Source organism: Gasterosteus aculeatus, chromosome Y (genome assembly GCF_964276395.1).
Source record: "Gasterosteus aculeatus chromosome Y, fGasAcu3.hap1.1, whole genome shotgun sequence".
NCBI classification, from domain to species: Eukaryota; Metazoa; Chordata; class Actinopteri; order Perciformes; family Gasterosteidae; genus Gasterosteus; species Gasterosteus aculeatus.
In genome coordinates, this window is record NC_135709.1 from 15,130,737 (window position 1) to 15,152,272 (window position 21,536).

General features: G+C 45.7%; 1 protein-coding gene across 2 annotated transcripts in view; it reads left to right on the forward strand.

Annotated features, from left to right (window-relative positions):
- LOC120812248 (ankyrin repeat and BTB/POZ domain-containing protein 2-like) overlaps positions 1-21,536 on the forward strand; it is a 50,328-nt gene that overhangs the window by 11,694 nt on the left and 17,098 nt on the right. For both annotated transcript variants that reach the window (XM_040168071.2, XM_040168072.2), the window contains 2 exons: positions 16,447-16,596; positions 20,732-20,942. In XM_040168071.2, coding sequence (XP_040024005.2) covers positions 16,447-16,596; positions 20,732-20,942 — 361 coding nt within the window. The remainder of the gene's footprint in view (positions 1-16,446; positions 16,597-20,731; positions 20,943-21,536) is intronic.

A 21,536-nucleotide genomic window follows, 5' to 3' on the forward strand; every position in this document is an offset into this window, starting at 1 on the left:
TGCAGAACAGTTCGATCATAGTCCTCCACTCTCCCCCACCAGACCTCTGCTTCGTCATTCAGCGTCTGTTGAACTTCAGCTTGCAGCAACTGGTGGCCATAAGAGTGGGGTGTGGCACATCGTTGCTGTGTCCCATCCGGGAATGTTACAGTGATACATCCCTTCGTCATTTCCATAATGATATTTTGGGAACACAAAATGTCTCTTCCCACCAGGTTAATCGGGCAGGCAGTGGAAACCAAAAAGGATTGGTCAAAACAGAGCGATTTCCATTTACATGGGACTCGAATAGAAAGTGGCCACTCATCTGATTGACCCGAAAATCCGATAACTGGCACAGTATTCCTTGATGGTGGCAGTGGCGTGTTTATTGTGGAATACCTAGCACCTGAGTCCAGCATACATCTGTAATCTCTTCCGTTGATTGTCAGAGTCACCATGGGTTCTGGAAACAGGTTACCGTCAGCCGTCGGATCTGGGCACCCCTATGGCATTTGCTGATGACCTGGGGCCTGATGCCGCAGGCTATTACCCTGTTGTAGTGTATGTGGTGCTTGTGGTGGATAGATATCATAAGGGTATTGAGCTGGGTTGGACAGAGGCCTCTGACCCTGAGGTGGATGGGGGCATGCGTCGGACCAATGTCCAAGCTGCCCACAGCTGAAACAAGTATTCTGTCGTTGTCTAAACTACCCTAAATTGTTTGGAACTCGGCCACGATTTCCCCCTACCCACTGTCTTTTCGGTTGCCTGAAGCCACCGTACAGTGGGGCCCCCATCATGTGTTGTGGTTGCGGGGCATAAGGTTGGGGATAGTAAGCCTGTGGAGGAGTGTACACGGCCTGTTGTGGCTGCTGGCAGGCTGGCGCACATGGGAAGGGAGGGGGGTCTGGATAAGGGTCATATTGAGGTGGCCCTTCCCCCTGAGATGGCGCTGTTGTTTGGGTCATCTGTTTGGCTTCACTCTTGCCCTGGTTCAACTTCTCTCTGCTTTCCTTTAGCTGTGCTTTCGCCAATTGTAACTGAATATTGTTTAATTCACCCTTTTCCTTATCATATTTTTCTTTGCTCCGGTCCACATAGTGTTTAATCTGTGAGGACCAAGCATCAAAATTCATGTCAGACAACCCCACTATTCCTCTTAGTTGGGTCTTCATTGTCTCCGAGACAGCTGACTCTATGGCGCCGCGAAAAAGAAGCTCGGTTCTGTGATCATCCATAACATCTTCCCCTAACTTGTTGTCCCATAATTCTCTGACTCTCCTTATATAACTATTTCCACCCTCACGGTCGTGTGGGGGAACATACGTGAGTTCTATGGTAGCCACTTTCACAGGATATTGGAGTCTGAGCTTTGGCCAGAGCACTGACACCCAATTTGCCAGAGGCTCCCCGTCAGGGAGGTCAGAGGTCCCGGCTTCCCCCTCTAACTTCTGGAGGTCAGCTAGTGAGGCACACGCCACAAAAATTCTTCTATGATCCCCCAAACCGGGAACACTACCCGCACACTGAGCAAGGAACCCACGAATCCACGCTGCACCACCCTTCTCTATTTTAGGTAATGCGAGCTTCATCATGCTTAGGTCTGACAATGCGAGTGGCGCATATGTTGTTTTTTCACTTCCGTCTCTACAAATAGCCGTTAACAGTGGTAGTTGATGAGAGGCCGGAGCATCCCGTCTGATTTTTGACCTAGGTTTCAAATCATTACATTGATGCACATTCGCTCTGGCTGCATTCCCCTGATAATATCTGTTCCTATTACCTCTTAACCCCCCTGTCTCATGGCGCTCCATCGGAGTAGATGACTGTGGTTTTTGTGACTCTAGAGCTGCTCCATGCTCCTGAAATTCCTCCTCCCAATCATCTGCAGGGCCAGGCTCATCTTCCTCTGACTCAACCTGCCTCCCCCGCTCATCCTGTCCCCCGCTCATCCCGGGTGATTGATTGCCGCTCTGCCTGGGCTATGACTTCTAACAAAGTCTCTTCTCCTGCAACTCTTCCTCCCCCTACATTAAATGAGGTCATAGGTCTGTGCTCGGGTTGCCGCTTCTTTACGACTGTCGAGTGACCCTGTGTTGTGTTAGGATTACTCCAATCGACAGGCTCCGGCTGGGGCCTGTCCTCCAAATATTGTACCGTCTCTGAGAGAAAAGCAGAAACATTCTCCACCCCATCATTCTCTTCATGTGGATATGGGGTTACCTGTAACAACCCTTTTTGAACTACCAAAACCTGAGATTCTCCTGGATTAGTAGCTTTCCCTTGCCTCAGTGGCATCTGATGTGGTTCATTTAACAACCGATTAGCCTCCGCATATGGGCCTGTCGAGTAGGGAGGAGGCGCACTAGATTTACAACCGGTCTCATGCACTTTCTCTTCTCCTGCTTTGGCTTGCGGCAACTGCATTGCCGTCTTACTCACGAATACCGCATTTATTTCTCCCAGAAATGTTCTACAGTCCACTAAGAACTCATCTGCCTTTTCTGCACTTTTCTTCTCTTTTCCACAAAATCTCCCTTTAACGGCAAGGAGCGCATGCGCTTGGTCTTTTCCTCTTCTCGCCATCCTAAGATGGTCCTGCAGCTGCTCGCCTGTTGGTTGAGAATCCGTCTCCCTTCCAAACATTCCTCTTTCCTGCCTCTGTGCAACCCACTTCACATATTTTTTGTTACACATTTCCTATCTTTTCTAGGGTTTTATCCATATGTCTCTTATAAGTCTTAAATAGGGCGAAACCCAGAGTGCCTTCTTTACACCTCTCCCATATCGTTATGGTTTCCTCCATTTTCATTACAGGTTATTTATTTATTCACACGTGGTTTTTGAACACAAGAGAAAGGACTCAATGCCCAATACTGTGAACCCAATCAAGAACCTTCTACTGTATTAGAGGAATACAGCGCTCGATTGTTGAGGCTTATAACACCAGTTCACTCGTATTGTTTTATTTCTCTCGTGTTTATACCACCATCATTTAACTATGATTTTCCCTTTTACCCTTTAATACATATCCCCACAGATGTGTAATCCGGTCAAACACTTTTCACTGTCGGATTCTCAGTCCTTTTTCAAGTCCTGATACGCCCAGCTTCCAGGTTCGGTAAAACACCAGGAGTTACACCAACCACCCACACATTTCCCAGTATGAAAAACAACAAATCTTTCCCTGTGTCCTTATTTCTTCATCTAATATTCTAACCTGCCAGTCCAAGAATCACACGAGTAGGACTGCAGGACCAGAGGTATCTACGTACCACACGGATTGCAACTTGGATTTCTACAGACTAAGATTAACATAAATCCCTGCTCTATTCTAAACTGCCAGTCCACGACATGCAAACGTGGGACCCCAGTCACCAGAGGTATCTACGTACCACACGGATTGTAACTTGGATTTCTACAGACTAAGAGTCGACCTCAGGGAACTCAAGTGAGCCCCGCCGTTCCTTTTTAAACTCTTCATATATTTACCTAAGTCCCTAAACCTAAACCCCTACACTGTTCTAAACTGCCAGTCCACTGCATGCAAACGTGGGACTGCAGTTACCAGAGGTATCTACGTACCACACGGATTGCAACTTGGATTTCTACAGACTAAGAGTCGACCTCAGGGAACTCAAGTGAGCCCCGTCGTTCCTTTTTAAACTCTTCATATATTTACCTAAGTCCCTAAACCTAAACCCCTACACTATTCTAAACTGCCAGTCCACTGCATGCAAACGTGGGACTGCAGTTACCAGAGGTATCTACGTACCACACGGATTGCAACTTGGATTTCTACAGACTAAGAGTATATATATTTTTACCTAAATCCCTAAACCTATGGACACTTATTCACTTTCCCTAACGTTGAATTCAGTGTGAGTATGTGCTTATACTTTACATGTGATCAACAGGACATTTTCAAATTTAGTTTTAAATTTAGTGGTCTTATGACGACCTTATTCAGTCAATGGACAGAGACGAATTCTGCAGTTGACAACAAATCTTTTTAGAAGTATCCAATCACAGACATTTTATTCATTTAGAACAAAAGGTTGTCTGCTCACCTGATTCTGTTTTGCGCGCCTGTTGTCAATGCTGAACCACGCCGCCGGTCCTTTCAGCCCGGTCCGGAAAACGGACGTCCCCGTCTTTCTTTGTCCAGGTCAGCAAATCACGTTGGGGTCACCAAATTGTAAGAATACGTGTTCAAGATTTGGAGCCTGGTCGGAGTTATCAAAAATTCAGCCGAATAACTTCTCTCGTTCTGGAAAATTTATTTGTCAGGTCACAGGTCAAGTGTCAGCGCTGCGTTTGCAAAGGCAGGAGCAGTTCAGGCAGCACACAGGCCGGAAGAACAACTAACTAACATCAGCAAGAACATCATGTTTTATAACCCTTGAAAGACAGAGAAGGAAAGATTTCTATTGGCCCTAAACTGGCGTAGAGGAGGACCTTCCACCTCCCGCATCTAAGATCCGGTCACATCCAATGTCCAGACTCCTGACTTAACGTAAACATCGTAAACAGAGTGTGTATGTTGAATAGTGTTGGTGTGTCTCTAACCCCCCTTTGGCTGGTAAATCTTCTAGTTGACCCGCAGACCTTACATTCCTCAGCCAGGACAGAAACTGACTCCCCATCCTGTCGGACTCGTGTCTGCCTGCTTGGCAGATCCTGCTTACCCCCTTACCTAACTCTTAAATCAAGACAAGACAGCAAACCCCCAACTAAGCCCATGAAAAGAACTTTTGATTATCAGAATCAAAGCGCCCCCTCAATGCTGTCCCTTCTTCTTCACCTCAGCAAAATTTAGAGCGCAGCCTCGGTCATCAACAAGTGGAGATTGAGACTCTAAATCTGATCCACCTGGCCTAAAGACAAGAAGTGCCAAGCAGAAGAGGCACAGAGGGACAAAAAACAAACAAAGCAGATGAAACTGCCTTGTGGTTCTTGGCTCGGGTGCACTTCTGCTCCGAAGGCTGCAATTACCTTCTGACCGACTCGTGTTAGTAGCTGGGGAGCGGTGAGGTTAGCGACTAGCCGGCCTGCGCTGTAAGGTAAAGTGCTATTCATGCCTGGGCTTGTGCATTTCTGCATGCGAGCTTCTCCATCTGACGCTCTGTGCCTCTCTGTTGTTTTCTGGAAAAGCCGGCCTTCCCTTTGTCTCCTCCTCTTGGACCTTCCTCAGCGGCCTTCTCTCTGTGCACCTTGCCAGTTCTGCTTGGGGCCGAAGGTCAGCCAGATTCCTCCCTGTTGAAGTCGGGCTCCTGGGAACTTGTAACTAAAAGACAGGTTCTGGTTCGAACACATCGTTGGGAGGATGGTTGAAGGCGGTCTTTTTCTTTTTTTTCTTCTATTTGCTTCTTTTAATAGCACCTACGTCTTCATGCAGAATTGCTTCTTAACACAAGTTCTCCCCAGCTCCTTCCCATCTAGATTACGCTGTGTGTTATTTTCTTCCCATGTTTCTCTCAAGAGACAAAAGGTAAATGGAGTAATAATTATCGCCATGGCGCTTTTTGCAAACCCTCCTGAGACTTCACAGGCGATATTGGAGAATGGGAGTTGTCCCACGGTACGGAACACTGGGGTGTGTGTGTGTTCGTTCCCTAGCTTAGGGAAGGCTTTTGATAGTTGAAACCCCCCCCGTCTCTCAACACTTGCCAACGGTTGAATTAAATATCCCACAAGCCCCCCGCCTGCCCCTGTCTGTCTGGCTCTTTGTGGTGATGGGGGTTTCCCAAGTGGGCAAAGCAAGAGGAAGAAGAAATAAAAGTCAGAAGTCAGACACGTGGGGCACAGAAGAGGGATTCTAACGAGTGAAAACCTGCCGCACACATGCCCCGCCGCCATCGTCGCACTTAGACGTGGGGAAAAGGAGAATGAGGACAGGTTTTATCACTCAGTCGGCTGTTTGCACAGGAGCTATGTGAGCATGTGCTAGAATAGTGGTCTTGTACACACAAACATTCCTCTAAAACACTCACACACCCACGCCGCTCCCTTTTTAAAGGGCCGGTCTGCTCTCACAGAAGGGCAGAAGGGTTTGTGCGCTTCGGTGTGTTTGTGTGTGTGTGTGTGTATGTGTGTGTGTGGTCAGGATGTGGCTAGCACCCCTCTGGTCATGATTCACTAACAACAACCCATGGTGGTTAGACGCTGACCGCATATATCACAGGTCTGACTGGGTCGACCGGACAACAATCTGGAAACTTTCTCCCGTTGTGTGTGTGAGTGAGGGTCTGAATTGCAGGGGGCTGCATATAAATAAATATGTCCACACTCTGGGTGTACCCCTACACTAGCTTGCCAGGGTGTGAGTTTCTGTGTGTTTGTGCGCTGCGAAGGCTAAGGTCTGTCTGCTATTATTTAGTCATCGTGGTTTGGAAAGAGTTGTGGGAACGTCAGTTGGAGTGAATTGACCAGGTCTTCTGCGATTTTAACATGCACACTCGTGAGAACCACCCAGTTTCCTACTTTAAAGCAATTGGCTTTGAATTTGATATTGGTCACACTTATTAAAGCGCTCGGTCTGTTAAAGTGCACTGGTTTACGAGTCAGAAGAAATACGAAGTCTCCCTCTGTCTGTGTGATTTCTCCCCCTGGTCTCCCCCGTGTTCAGTGGGCGGTGCACAGACACATTAAACCTGACTGAAGTCGTAGTGATGACCTCATGGAAGGTTTCAATGACTGAGCCCTGAGTCAGGCTTTCCTGCAGCACCTGCACAGGCAACAGCTGGGAACACACACTGCAACATATCCTACCCATTGCACGTATGCACACACACACTTCCCACTCATTTATTTGTGCTCGGGCAGAGGAATGTGCAAGCAGGTGCCCTCATCAGAGAGGAGGCAGCAAACCTCTGACCGCGAGTTGTTTGTATTGGAGTCGCGGGACTGTTTGCTTTGTGCTTTGAAAGACAAGACTGCAGTGAGGATGACTCAGGATGGTAAATAACGCCTCAGTTGTTTATTCTCCCCTTTGTCTATTTGTTTTCCTTGTCCTTGTGTATTTCTTTTTTTAAAATCCAGTCTTTATCGCCCGTTGGCCAACTCTCTTGCACCATGTGTGAGAAAAAGTCCAGAGGACACCAGAACAATAGTCTTTTCCACAGGGACCGTAAGGAGTGGTAGTTTTAGACGCCATAGATGGCTCCCCTCAGCCGAACGTCCTTACCGCTGTAGTTTAAATGAGGTTTGAGCAGTTATACCGAGTGAACAGAGGGATTTTCTATCCTTAGATTGTCATCAGTTTCAGCATCTTTGAGACGAGAAGAGAGAAGAGGTGAACGTTTTTAGAAAGAAGAAAGCGATAAACTATTCCGCCCCCGGGTCACTTGCACCGCGGGTCTCTAAGTGTGAAGTACTCATGTGTGTTCACTTGTGTAACGATGACATGGACACAGCGAGGCTTTGTTCCACCTTTTATTGTGTCCCACGGCGCTGACCACCTCGTCGGCTCGTGGGCATTGAGGAGACCGGGTGAATGTGAGTGAGGGGGGTGAGGGGGGGGGGGGTGTGGTCATGGGTCAAGGGTCAAGGGTCAGCAGTAAGCTGTAAACCCCTTTGGGTGACCGATTGCTCATACAGACAGTTGAATGTGTCTGCCTAAAGGTAGTTTACTGCCTCCTGCTAAAAGAGGTGGACACCCTGACACGCCCCATGGTTCCTAACACACACACACACACACACACACACACCGATAGTAGAGATGCTCTGTAGGCTCCGCTGTCATCTGAATGACACATGGCACATGATTTGTGATATAATGCCTTGTGTGCGTGTCTGCACTGGCCACATTAATCAGAACATCCTCCTGTGTGTCTGCGTTTGGGTGGTCCATTGATTTCCTGCCAGCGTGTCGCCCTCGCACGCAGCCCCTCGGTGGCATTGATTTTCCTGACTAATTGCGGGAGCCGCACTGCCCACCCTGACAGACATCAGACACGTGTTATGGAATATTTCAATAAAAGCTCGGTAGAAGAGAATGATTTGTCTTGATGAATGATCAAAGATGCAAAAAGTCCATTTATTGCTTGCAAGCAGGAGGTCAAATACACAGGCACGTATCACGGTGCTCTGTGGAAATGTCGTCTCCGAGCAGTAAAAACGCTGAGTTTTTATACACATGTGGAGGACATTCTCCGTGCCAGTTACGAGAAGCTACAAAGCAGGTTGAGATAAGAGCCCAGGTGAAGCTGAGGGTAGCACACACACACAAGATCCTCCTCAGTGGCCGGTGAAAATCATAATTAATTGACATAAAAGTAAAACTTGGATCCGGAACTTTCGTACCGAATAAGATATGAACCAAGGCCATGAACAGAAGTCCTTTGTTTTGAAGCTTCTATGAGCTTCTATGACACGGCTTTAGCACAAAACAATGTTATAACATATTTTTACCATTACACACGACACGTCTCTTCCATCGTCCAGTGAGGAGGACGGACAAACTCCACTCATTACTGCCGCCAATAGAGCCGCGGGCCATTTGAACAAAGCTCTTCTGTGTTTGACACTGTAAAATGCTGCAGAGTCGGGATGCCCATGAAGTAACGGACGCCCTCGTCCTCTCTGTCCATATCGTCCGGGTGGCGGGTGTAATGGGATCTAGTGTGCATGGCTGTTCTTTCTTAATGCAGGCTTTAGTGGAGCGGGATCGTAGTAAGAGCGCTAATGCAACAATGATCTCCAGAATTGTGTACGGACGTAAATGTAGCGTCTCCTATGTTGCGCTGACTGTGCAGGTTTTACTCACTTAAGATATCTGAAGCCACTAATGGAAAGTGGCATTTACTCAAAGTTCAACTCAACAAAAAGCATATAATATGTTGTAGAACTATCCAACAAACAGTGAGTTGATCCACTTCAACTCCATTAAAATGCCACAATAGTATCAATTGAGATGATAGTAATTATTCAATAGTATTATATGACGTAGTGAGGATCAGCCCCACCTTGTAGCCCACGCAGTGACACCAACATATGGTACGACACACACGTACTTTCCCTCTTCCCTTCCTGGAGCGTTTTCCACTCTGTCCAGAGATTAAGTTTGAAAGAGCGAGTAGGAGAAAGAAGCAAACGAGGGAGTGGATCTGCAGTCCCACTTGCAATACTTCCACCCCCCCCAACCCATGCCCCTTTTCCCCTCGTTTGACTCACCCGCTTGTGCGTCATGATTTTGCTCTCTTCTGAGCCCGACATGGAATGTTAATCAGCAGAAAGCTGCTTCAGATTTACGAGGTGGGGGATTTGGATACAGTTCTTTGAAGCGTCAAACTCTCATTGGCTTGTGAGAAGCTTTTTCACTGAACTGTATCCGTGTTGCATCGTGGAAGTCACTCTGGTGTGAGGGTGTAAAAGTGGGAATAAATCAGCGCCGCGTGCGACACAGACACACAAGTGTCTTATGCCGTTATTTCAGTCTCTATCTTCGCGGAAATTTAGGAAGGTGATAGTTTGTCAATGACAGAACTAACAAGCAAGCATGAAACAAACGCGAGCTGGAATTAGGAATCTGCATGATGTCACTAAACCGATCCACTTTGGGCTACTTTACCTGGACTTATCATGCAAAGGAAGAGAAACTGATGGGGAGCAGATGAAGCTCTCGAAGGAATTGGTCAAAACATCTGTGAGCTTTACAATTCAGCGTTTCTACACAATTAATGTTCGATCCCTTGCCCACTTTGAATGCTTTACTTGCAGACTGGCTAGTGTAAAAATATGTGAAGTGGTTGCTCAGTTTTGATTTGTTAATTATAAGTTCCACAAGGGAACGGCTTCACATCTGGCTGACGCCAGAGCTAATGCTTATTTGATGGTGAGTGGTTTCGAACATCCATTACAGGAAAAGTCTGATGCCTTATAGGCAAAAGGGAGATTCACATGGCCAACTGGCCAGCAACATTTTGACCGTAAGATTCCTCTCCTGAAAAGATTATGAACCTCAAACTCAAGCCTGGAGTTCTGTGATTTATTGATGGCAATGCTCGTGTGTGCGTGTGCGTGTGTGTGTGTGTGTGTGTGTGTTTGTGTGTGTGTGTGTTACTGGCGACTGCAGCCATGTAGAGTTCAGGTTCAGGCCTTTCCTCAATGCGCATGTTGTCTTCCATCTAAACTGACTGGCGCTCTGTTCTCACTCTCTTGAGGGTCCAGCTGAGAGAAAATGAGCTGATCCCACAGACAGAATGGGAGCAATTAGTGCATATACACACAGACACACACTTTGTGCCTTTTTGCCCAGCCTGCTGCCCATAGTGTTCCATGTCCAAACTGAATAGAGGGCAACTTGTTCTTAACAGGGAGGTTAACTGTTTCTTTTAAAATTGGGTAAATAAAACTGCAGCCCTTGATCCGTTCCAGCCAATAAGGTCCCGCCTTTACGATGTTAACCTTTTAAAAACACTGGAAAGTGTGTGTATTGTCACCATTGTTACCTCTTTCTTTTCAGTTTCTACTTGTCAAACACTTCACCTCATGGCAGTGTTTTCGACAGTGACATCATCTCAAAAGCAATAGTTGATTTGATTATGACAGGGCAGATTTGAGGTTATGTTCACATGTGTGTGTGTGTGTGTATGTGTGTGTAATATCCGTCGCCTTGTGTCCTAAAGAAAACAAAAGAAGCCCCACGTACAGTATGTTTTCCAGCCCCATCAGTGTACAATAACAGTGCAATAATCCCGTAGTCCCCTTTGCTGCATGTGAAGTGGCGTCCCGTATGTAAACTGGGGGGGGATGTTGAAGCAGACAAGATGGACACGGGCCCCACAGTTGGCCTGGAATGTATAAAACGTTTAGAGCAAGTAAAGGGAAAGTTGAGGAAGGGCGAGACGATAAACACGTTGAAGTCATAATAACATGACTTCAACGTGCCCCCCGCACGTTGAAGTCATGTTTAGGATTAGGGGTAGTTGTGTAGAAAAGTTTATGGCGATATTTTTGGGGGGCTGTGGGAAACCAAAGCCATTTTGAGTCCCACCACAACTGATATGTGTGCGTCTTTTCTTTTTGGGGTGTTGGCAGCCATGTTTTTGACCACATTTACAGCTCAACAGCTGCACCGTTAGAACCAGTCCAACATGGATACATGGAGTCTCAGCATATATATTGGAGACCTGAAAACACTTCTTGTCCTGCACTTTTAGTTGTTGAACAAGCAACCAACCAAATCAACAATCAAACTGCAGTGTTAATGTTTCTAATATTGCAAAACTTTCTGAACCACAACAGCCGGCTTCTTTTAGAGATCTTTGAAATCCAGTGTCGTGAATCTAATCTTTGTGGTTTTGCACCGTGGGATTTCAGGAAGACTTCTAACTATGGAATCATCCAAAAATAATACCAAAAGGATGTGGCTAGGAACTAAATTATTGTAAAAATGTCTTTTTTCCCCAATTTCAATGTTAGTTTTGATCTTTCTTTGTGGTTTTTCTTCCTACCCAAAATCTAAATGATGGATTATAGCCTCAGTCTGAGACCGGCGGGCTGATCAGGAACATGAAATCCCTTATAACTCTTCAAATTCACAAACATGGGAACATCCCCATCTTTCCATCTTAGTTTGAGTCCTCCGGTGATTCATGACGTGTGTGGGTGTTTTCACTGGGATTGAGGGAAGCCCCCTTTTGCACCGCTGATATGGTCACTTCCTATTTTAGCCCCAGCTGAGCGCCACCTTTGACCCATGACCCCTCAAAGCCGAGCGGTCACCAGAGGTGTCGGGCGACGTCGACCAGACCCCACATTTCTTGTGTATCTCGGTCAGGTATTTTGTTTGCGATTGTGAGATCAGCATTTGGGATGCCTTTTTCAAATCAGAAACATTTGGAGTCACTCGCACAAAGGTCAAAGGGCAAGGCCCACTGGGGTTAGGGGCACTGTAAGGAGCTTCAGCTTGTGAACGCTCCTCTGTACACCCTCAAATCCACATGTATAAACATATGCGTTTTGAAAGACATGCTTATATTCTAACATGTCAAAGCAAAGATTATTTTTAGCCAAAATACTAATAGACCACTTTAAGTTTCTAAGTGCCCCTCTGTCCAAGCTGAATTCTCTCAAGATAAGGAGCCGGATGAGGGTCGGCCAGAGCAAGCAAACGCACGGGTATTTTTAACCCTGATTGCTGAAATTGAGAGACGTACAATGAAGTTCATTCATCAATCTCAGTTATTCTCTCAGAAAACAAATCCTGCTCAGTGCTTCCAACAAAAGACCTGTGTTTTGCACCGAAACGGCTGGAGGAATGTGGTGTGGGTGCGAGGGGTTGGACGCGTGAAAAACAGGTGTCTTGGTTGTTTTTAAGTGTGGAGAATAGGAGGTAAGGCATGTGAGTGGAGGATCACATCTGGCCTTTTGGTCTTCAACTGACACGAAATAAACCGCAAGCATGTGTGGGTCTTTTGTCTGGTGGGGTGATACACACCCAATAACAGCTCTGCCAAACACTGTGCTATTGTGTGAGCGTCCAGCCTGCACACATGGACCCGCGTGTAGCCTCCTGGCCCACAATCACAGCTTCTTCCTGGGCAGGGGAAGTGTCTTTGAAGCCCCCTTTCCCCTGGCTCGCTGATTCATCCACCCTGTAATGAATGAAGAGGCTGTTAAGAGACAATGCAGGTGCTCACTGCTTTATGTGTGTCATTTTTTCTGTCAGCTAACAAAGAGCAAAGAGCGGGAGACAAGCCGATCACAACTGTCCGTCTATCACACGCTCTCTACGGTGGACAAAACACATTTGTACACAGAGACCAATTATGGTCCATGGATACATCGTAACCAGGGCTGAGCGGGGGTCAATTTTTGGATGTTTTATTGTCACACTGGGTTGAATTTGTTATTGTTATCTTTACTCATGAAAGCCCGACATAGTGAACAAATGAGCCAAAGGTTCTAAATGTGAAATTCAGCCAAACGTCAAGTCTTGGTATGTGAGGATTGATAGTCATTGATCTAGCCGTTTTTTTGAAGGTAAACCCCCCCAAAACTTTGAAATATTAGCTGAAAAGGTCGGCATCTGAAGCAGTGATGTCTTCCCAAGTCTATATTATCTGCCCAAACCTAGCTACAAAGCATGCGTGCAAACGTACACAACATTCTAGTGAAGTAGAAAGAATCGTGACATTGGGAGACCAGAAATCACAAGAGCAACAAAGAACGAGAGCCGAGGCTTGTGGGAAAAGTCAGCGATGCGTTCAGTTCTGTTGACTTAAAAGTGGTTGTTGCCATTTCATCAGCGGATTCAAAGTTGTTATGATTTCCTGACATTAAATGGAAATTTGATGTGACGTCAATGTTAAGAATACGAGATGAGAGTTTCCAATACTTTCAGCATAACGGGCGGATTTTCCCTCACCTTGTTGTGGCAGTTTGTCCAACATCGTTGTCGCTGACGTCCTGACCGTGCCAGGAGGCGTTGCAACGCGTGTTTTGTGAGACCTTTCGGGACGGTCTCGGGCTTCCTGGTGTGTTTCAGCACTGATTTGTAGCAGCGACCCCACATGACATTTGCAGGGTCAACCGCCGTGGAAGACGGTGAATCCCTTTGTGCCGCCTTTCACAATCTGCAAATCTGCTGTCGCGGACCAGTTGAGAGTTTAGTCGTGTGTGGATATTTGCCACAGCTCGATGGCGTAATAAATCAAAACTACGTAAACATTTCAAAACATCTTCCGGACAGTCAATTCTTGGCACGCTAAATATAGACTGAGGATGAATCTGCAAAAGTACACAAAGCTTTCGGATCCTTACACATCACAGCACTGTAAAGTGTGATGTTTCGAAATGGGATTGTTTTTAATTTGGCTTGCTTTAGTACAAGAAAGAAAAGGACAAGAGCTGTGCTTTAACAGTTGCTCAATATAGTTGGAGTATACTGGTGTTAAATTGGTCCCCCGGGTGTGATTTAGGTTTCATATTTTGAACCGTTTGTTATATGTATAGGAGCTTGATGACTGTAGATGCGTCAATGTGACGTTCTTTGTAAATCACGTGCACTGCAGGGAGTCAGAATAACACGCCGTTGCTCACGCACACCTGTGAACGCATCATTTCCTTCCGCCCTCACCCAGACTAATGAGACCGGATCTCTCAGATTGGCTCTGACACCTCGGGAGGCATGAGTCTCTGACATAATCAAATCGGGGAGGCCAATGGGATTTTATCAGTCATAAAACATGGTGATGTACACGCAGCCAGTCACTTCAGGGGAGAAGAACATGGAAAAGATAACACAATAATGTTCGGTCCCTCGGGCATGCAGCCATCGCTATGAAAATCTCCCCAGCTTTTTTTTCCTGTCAAACGATAGTCCGAGGCCGTCAGGGATTCACGCAGACTCTATTGTAAAAATGTTCGCGCTCCGGATGCTTCCCCCCGGTTTAGATAATCCTCACAATACCTGAGGTGACGCATAAAAGAGGCGCAAACATACTTTATATGCACGGACGTGTGCGTATGGATTTGTGCGCGCTAGTGTGAGTGAACAGGGCCGTGTTGGAGCCTGTGTGTTGTCTGACGCACGCCGTCTCTCTGCTAGACTCAGCTGTTTCCATTGTGTCGGAACGGGGAGTCAGCACATATTCCACGAGTCACGTGGTGCAGAGAAAGCACCAGAGAGAGGCGCGGGGAATAGACGACACTTTGATTCTATCGATTTATGTTTCTCATTCACGCACTTTGGGCCGGTCCCTCTCAGTCGGTCAGTCAATTAACTCAATGTGGGTCTCGGTCGGATCAAGTTTCTTGAGTCTATTCTGTGTTTATGTGGCTGGTGTGAAAGAGAAACTCGCCCATCAGGCGCAAACAAACAAGATGTAGTCGACTAAGAATGTCTCTGGTCGGGGAAATCCCAAACTTGTTCCAGGATTGGCAAAGTAATTGAGCACATTTTCCCCACAATCCCTCAATCAATGCTGCACAAGGATATAAGCAAGACAAGTGCATTCTGTGAAAAGGTTTATTCTTGAACCAGTGGCGGTTACAAGTGTACGACCAGTGGGCTCATTTTTGTCTCTGCTCGGTCTCCTCTGAGATGGGGATTTTCTTTTTAACGACCCTCTCAGATTCCAAAAGTGGACACCGGTGGCCGGAAGCACATGGGAATGTCGTTTTAGGAGCAGCAGCCCATCTTCTCCCCTTTTTGGAGAGGAGGGAGAGTTTGAAATGATAAACCACAAATCATTTCCTCTGGCTTGGCAGAGAGCTTCCTATTGCTCTACCAAAGCCAAAATAAAGGTTAACCTTTGGGCGGCTAACCGTGTTCACCCAGATGGACGAACAGTAACTAGCACACAGACCTGGATCTTACTTTAGCAAACAGCCGAACGGCCAGCAAAAACCAAGAGAAAACCAGTCAACATGTTCTTTCCTTCACTTGTCACAACTTCTATTGAATCTATCTAGAAAGCAACAATCACGAGGGGGTTACAGCAGTGCAATATCAGGATGACATTCATTCTTTATGTAATATCTCTTTACCGGCAATAAGTATTGCTGTCACATAAAACATAAAAGCTAACGTGGTGTTTAACTGCTACATACTATAACCAGTCTGTCATGGGATTTCTTTATGAAGAGGAGTAAGCTAAACTCCTTTTAACAGATTTCCATATGTTCTCCTCAATACAATGTGTTGTCTGTCTGACTGGGTCTCCAGAGGGCCCTTACAGAGACACAAGTTGTATAGTTTGTTTTTCTAACACAAGCCATGATACCAGACAAGTACCCTAGAAAAAATATATAAAATCAGTGGATTTCGTGCAGGTCAACCATGAAGTCGTTTCGTTCGTTGTAGTTGAAGCTCTCAGCTATAGTGGAGTTTACAGGGAAACATGATAATATGGTATAAACTTTTATTTAAAAGGGTTTGTAATCTGTCCATGTGGGTTTCTGTGTGTGTATATGTGTGTTAGTGTAATAAAAGGTCAGAGTAGAGGTCGTTGGGGTTCTGGTGTCCTTTGACCCCTGTCTGACTGTCGATTGATGACATCCTAAATGTCTAAATATGAACCCATCGCCAAAGGGTTCCTATATCACGTGAATGGCATACCCGCCATTCCACGATCATCTACCAATCTGTAACCATCTTTGTATTGCTTATTCTGCAGATACCTGCAGGTATTAATCATGTACGGTATGTGACGTTCATTTTGTATAATGCTTGTGATCCGAGTCTTGATATTGCTTACAGAGCTTCTGGCGCAGGCTGCATTAGTGTTGTTTGTATTAGCCTGATATCACTTTGCGCTCTGTTTATTTTCCTAAGTGTGTTCAGAGCTTGTGTGGTGTTGGTTACATCTTACCACGGTCACAAACGCACTACGTGAACACCACTGTGTTTTTTTGGGTGGGGGGGGGGATTGTGGATGGATGTGGCTGACGTGCGCAGCGCTTATTGTATTAATCATGAACGCCTTCCTCTCTGATTTGTTTTTTCTTTCTCCGTAGGGGTTCTGTCTCTCCCGGCCCATTTCAGTCCCTACACAGAGAACCAGCAGACGTCTGTGGACAGCAGGGAAGACGCCTATGCCCAGCTAGAGCTGAGGACGCTGGAACAGTCCCTGCTGGCCACCTGTGTGGGCAGCATCTCTGAACTCAGTGAGTACGCGTGGCGCGCGATGAGTCTGTGGTCATGCATGTACCCAATGTGGCCACTCTTTTTTTTAAATGTCATGTTTTAATTCCTCTGAGCTATATTAACAATCATAAAGGAACAACGGTGAAGAACGTTCTTCTCGTTCCAGACATAATAAACTGATGTGTCATATTTATTTAGATACTTCACCATGTTCTGAACATCTCTCCAATAATAACACACCTTGTTATTCCCACACGCAAGAGAGGAATACATTCCTCTGCTAGAAAGACAGTTATTCCAGACAGCCAAGCACCAGGCAACGATAATACAGTGAGCTTTATAAAAACAAAGAGTCTTTGGCTTGTGATAAGCCTGAGCGTGTGCCTTTTATTGTGAAAGTCAACTGACTTCTTCTAAAAATAAGCCGTGGAGCTCTGGTGTCTGTTAGGGATTTAAGCCAGACGTGCCCCCCTAGTCATGGAGTTATAATACGTATAATAATGTTTAGTGCTAGAATTGTAGTTTGTGATGTTAGATATTAGTTATTACATTAACATGTTAGATGAAGTGAATGCAATTTGAATCAAACACAATTCATAGTCATTTAAATCATATAAACACTGCACACATTAACATTCTGTCACAATGTGATGTTAAAACGGATGCTAATTGCCGTCCTTTATGGATTTCTCCCAATTTTATCCCCAAAGAGCGTTTTTGGGAGTTTTTTCTCCTGTCAGGTAATAAATGAACAACTTAATGTAAGGCAGCCAACTGGGGCAAATGTCTTGAGAATTGAACCACATGAACTGTCTTAGATCTTATGATGAAGTGTGATGAACAGTGATCATTAATGATGTGTTGTAATTAAGGTGTACTAGTTAAAAGATGAAGACAAACTATGTATGCTTTGTTATATTCACTCATTGAGGCATAAAGCCAACTGTATCTACATTGAGTGCATTGGAATGTGAGGGACAGATAGGACAGAGAGGTTCAGGTTACAGCTGCAGCTTCACACCTCGACGTGAAGGGGACAGTCCAGGAGGAGACACTCTGAAGAAGAAGCCAATGACATTCAAATGCACCAAGGAAGACACACCTCAAGAGTTTTCAAAGGACCAAAGTGAGGAAAGGACTGTTGTTGTGTGTTGTGTTCCTTAAAACGTTGTTTAGTTATTAAATACTTTTTGATTTTTGAATTGAAGCAAGCTGACTCTTTTGATTCTTTGTTTCCGGCCGGGATGAGAACAAAGGAGTGAGGCCTCCCTCGAGGGATTTCCGAACCCCAAAAGAGAGCAAAGCGATAATATTTTATATTTATTATATATTATAATATAATAATGCCTCTGATTGCTTTTTTTTTTTGTCCCGGTCTACTTTGCTACACATCGTTGCTTGCAGAAAGCCGTTTCAAACCCAGTCAAGCTAGTCGACATGAGGAATATTTTCTTTAAAGAACTTTGGATGCATTTTTTCTCAGATGTTTGAAATTGGAATCATTTATAATCACCCTTGTGTTTATAGGGGCCAATACCTTAAATTATCCATTTTTTCATACATAAATGGGTCTACTGTAACATGGTTGGTGAACGGCATGCGGACGCACGTGCACGCATACTGCCATACTGTACTCTACTGTACAAGTGGTTTATTTAAACTGGAACCTCTACTGGAGTTGGCAAATGATGGAAACCTGAAATCAGGCCATTAAAAAGTGAGCAAAAGACACAAGGAAAGAGTAGAGAGAAGGTGGGAAAGGTAGGAATGAATATGTGCCGAAGGGGTCTTGTGTGGCGGGGAGAGGGGGGGGGGGCGAGGGGTCATGGGAGGTGATGGAAAGGTAGAGAGGTGAAGAATTTGGTTGTCAATGTGGGGGGAAGACAGGATACGTTTCCCTCTCCGAATTAGCAAACACTCTCTCACTTTGTTCCTCCGGCACAAGGCCACGTTCATATGCGGCGGTCGTTAGTGAGGCATGAAGAAAGTGCACACACACACACGCGCGCGCGCACACACATACTCCCTCAAAACACAGGCGCACTCTTTCTCTCACTTGCTCAGTGGTCTCTTTGTGCCACATCTCTGTGGTGGTGTGAAGCTGGGTTGTTCTGGGCAGGGCTGGCATCCTTCAGACTCATTTACGCCTACAAACACACACACACACACACACACACACACACAGGCATGTGTTCACCGATACCCATAAACACAACAAAACCCCAGAGGATTTGGCTCTCTGATCCAAGCCCAAGAGACCGGGCGGACACAGGAGCATCTGTGCTAAGCTATTTGGCCCTGTTGGATCTGTAGACAGGACTCGGCCAGACGCAGGAACACACAGCGCACATAAACGTGATGGATAATGAATGGACGTTTCAGCTTGACGTCCGTAAGGGTTAGAAATGTAGTGCAAGCAATGGACTGTGACATAAGTTGTGTTCTTACAGCTACGGGAAACTTTAAGTACAAGTGGGGGAAATATTAAACATCAGAATTGGGCAAACCCGAAATTGAAAGAAGAAAATTCATGATCTCTGGTTACAGAGTGCAGACAAAGACTTGTCTCAACTGAATTAACACTACAGTCAACATCTTCTAATTATGTTTTTTAAACATTTAAGTCTTATTTAGTCTATTTGTATTCAAAAGTACAGTATTCTTGTTACTTCAATACAAGCTGTAATCTAAGAACGAAGGGTTTTATGTCCTTCTGACCCCTGGAGCTCAGTTTAGCCTCAGGGGCACAACATGGGCTGGAAAGCCTGGGAGAGGCTCTCCATCTTGGGCAGGAATTCCTAGGAGACCTTCTGGAGGGGCCGCTGGTGGTGGTTAACACAAAGGAGGCCCTTGAAGCGTGAAGGGAGGTCTGTTTTTGGGAAGGCCGCTTTAAAACTGCCCCGCCCCTCAAAGTACCCCAAACAGTTTTAATATCGCCATACATACACACTCACTCACACCGCTGGACACGCCAGCCTCTGCCCCCCTGGAAGCCGCTCACTCACGGTCTTCTGGTTAGCAATTACCCAGGAGTAATTATGTTAAACGAGAGTTACACAATCCCAAATTCAAGCTGGCCTCCTTCCCTCACACTACCTCCTCCCCACCCTCATTCTTGTGACAACTGATATCTTCTTTCTCCACCTCCGCTATGACACCCAATGTTATCTACAACAGTAGTCCCCAACCACCGGTTCGTGGGCTGTTTGGTACCGGGACGCACCACAGAAAGCTTATTTATTTATTTTTTCTGAAACATGTTTTATTTTGAAAATTGACCGGATTTTCTCCTAATTATGTGCGCTTGTGCCTCTGCCAGATTCCCCACGCGTCACCAGGTGTTTTTCGTGTCCTTTTACCGTGCACGGCAGTTTTGCCGACCAGCGAACACAGCGCACGACTACACGGTCCGCAAAATATTGTCTGACATGAAACCGGTCTGTGAGGTAAACAAGGTTGGGGACCACTGACCTTCAAGGCCTTCTCCTTTCAGCCCTACGCCCTCCTTTTTTTTCATTTTGTGCGTCTATTAATGTCTGATATTAGGCTGTACATCCACCAATCTGACTCCATACCAAGTGCACGCGGTTATCCTCATAGTTCACTGTGGAAGCCAATGGATCCTCCGATAAGCTGCATATGTATTCTCTATATCTCTGCACTGCAGTGTTTCCACACAAGTGGTAGTAGCAGCATGTGACTGAGTCCCACCTATCCGGGCTGGCTGCAGCGATTTGAAATGCGTCAATACAGAAACGGTTGAACGGTTCATTAGAGCCTGTGGTAAACTGTCTGTGAGCCCATTAAGCCCAACAATCAAAGACCAACGTCTGTTTAGGCTGGCCTTCTGGCTGTGCTCGCTGATAATCACAGCGCTAATGGTGAATACCACCAGAGACCTGGAGTGAGAGTAATTACAGTAAAAAGGGGGTTGAATGTAAGTGGTTTAGGAAGAGGGGAAATCCAGTCGGATTAGGAGCCCACAGGGTTTATACTGAGCTCTGCTATCTATGGTTTTTAGTATTATTCGTGCGCCGTTGGGCCCATGTGTTCTTTGATACTATGTTAAGAAGAACCGAGCAAATGAAAAAATTAACTGTATCGTTACCACAAATATCTATAAAACCAACTTTCTGTCATTCTCCTTCATTCCAGGTGACTTGGTGTCGCGTGCAATGCACCACATGCAGCGCCTGAGCTCAGTGCGCCCGGGCTCGAGTCCAGCACGCCACGCCCGTCCCCAACAGCCCGTGTCCTGGTCGCCGGACGCCCTCCACACCCTTTACTACTTCCTGCGCTGCCCACAAATGGAGTCTATGGAGAATCCCAACTTGGATCCCCCACGCATGGCACTCAGCAAGGAGAGGTGGGAGTGCAGCACATGCGCGGCACGGCCTAATCTTGGGCAGTTCTTTTTCTATCTCCATTTTGCCTTCGGAATTAGACCCTTTGGAAAATAGTTTCTGTAGTATTCTAGATTTAACTTCCATGCATTTTATTATTTGATTTCATGGTCGAATCTGAAAATAGACAAGCCCAGTTTTTCCTCTTTTGGGTCGACAGAAATGTGATTACTGGTCTCATACAAACTAATGCATATCAGGAATCAGGAATCAGGAAACATTTATTTGCCAAAATATGCCAAACATACAAGAAATTTGTCTTGGCGGTTAGTGCGCGACAGTAGACAGACAAGACAACAGTGCACAAGTAATAAAATAAAGTAGAATGAAATGCTAATGCAATGGGTTAGTAGAATAAGGCTATGGGTTAGTATAAAACAAGGGAATAAAGTTAAAAATTTTAAATATTAAAAAGTTAAAACGAAAAATATTAAGCATAAAGTGCACTAACGAACAAGTAACAGACAAGTGACAAGGTGACGAGTGACGACAAACTGATGAATTGCAGTTAAAGTGGCATGTGCAGTATGAGGGGGAGTGACCGGTGGAGTGTTATA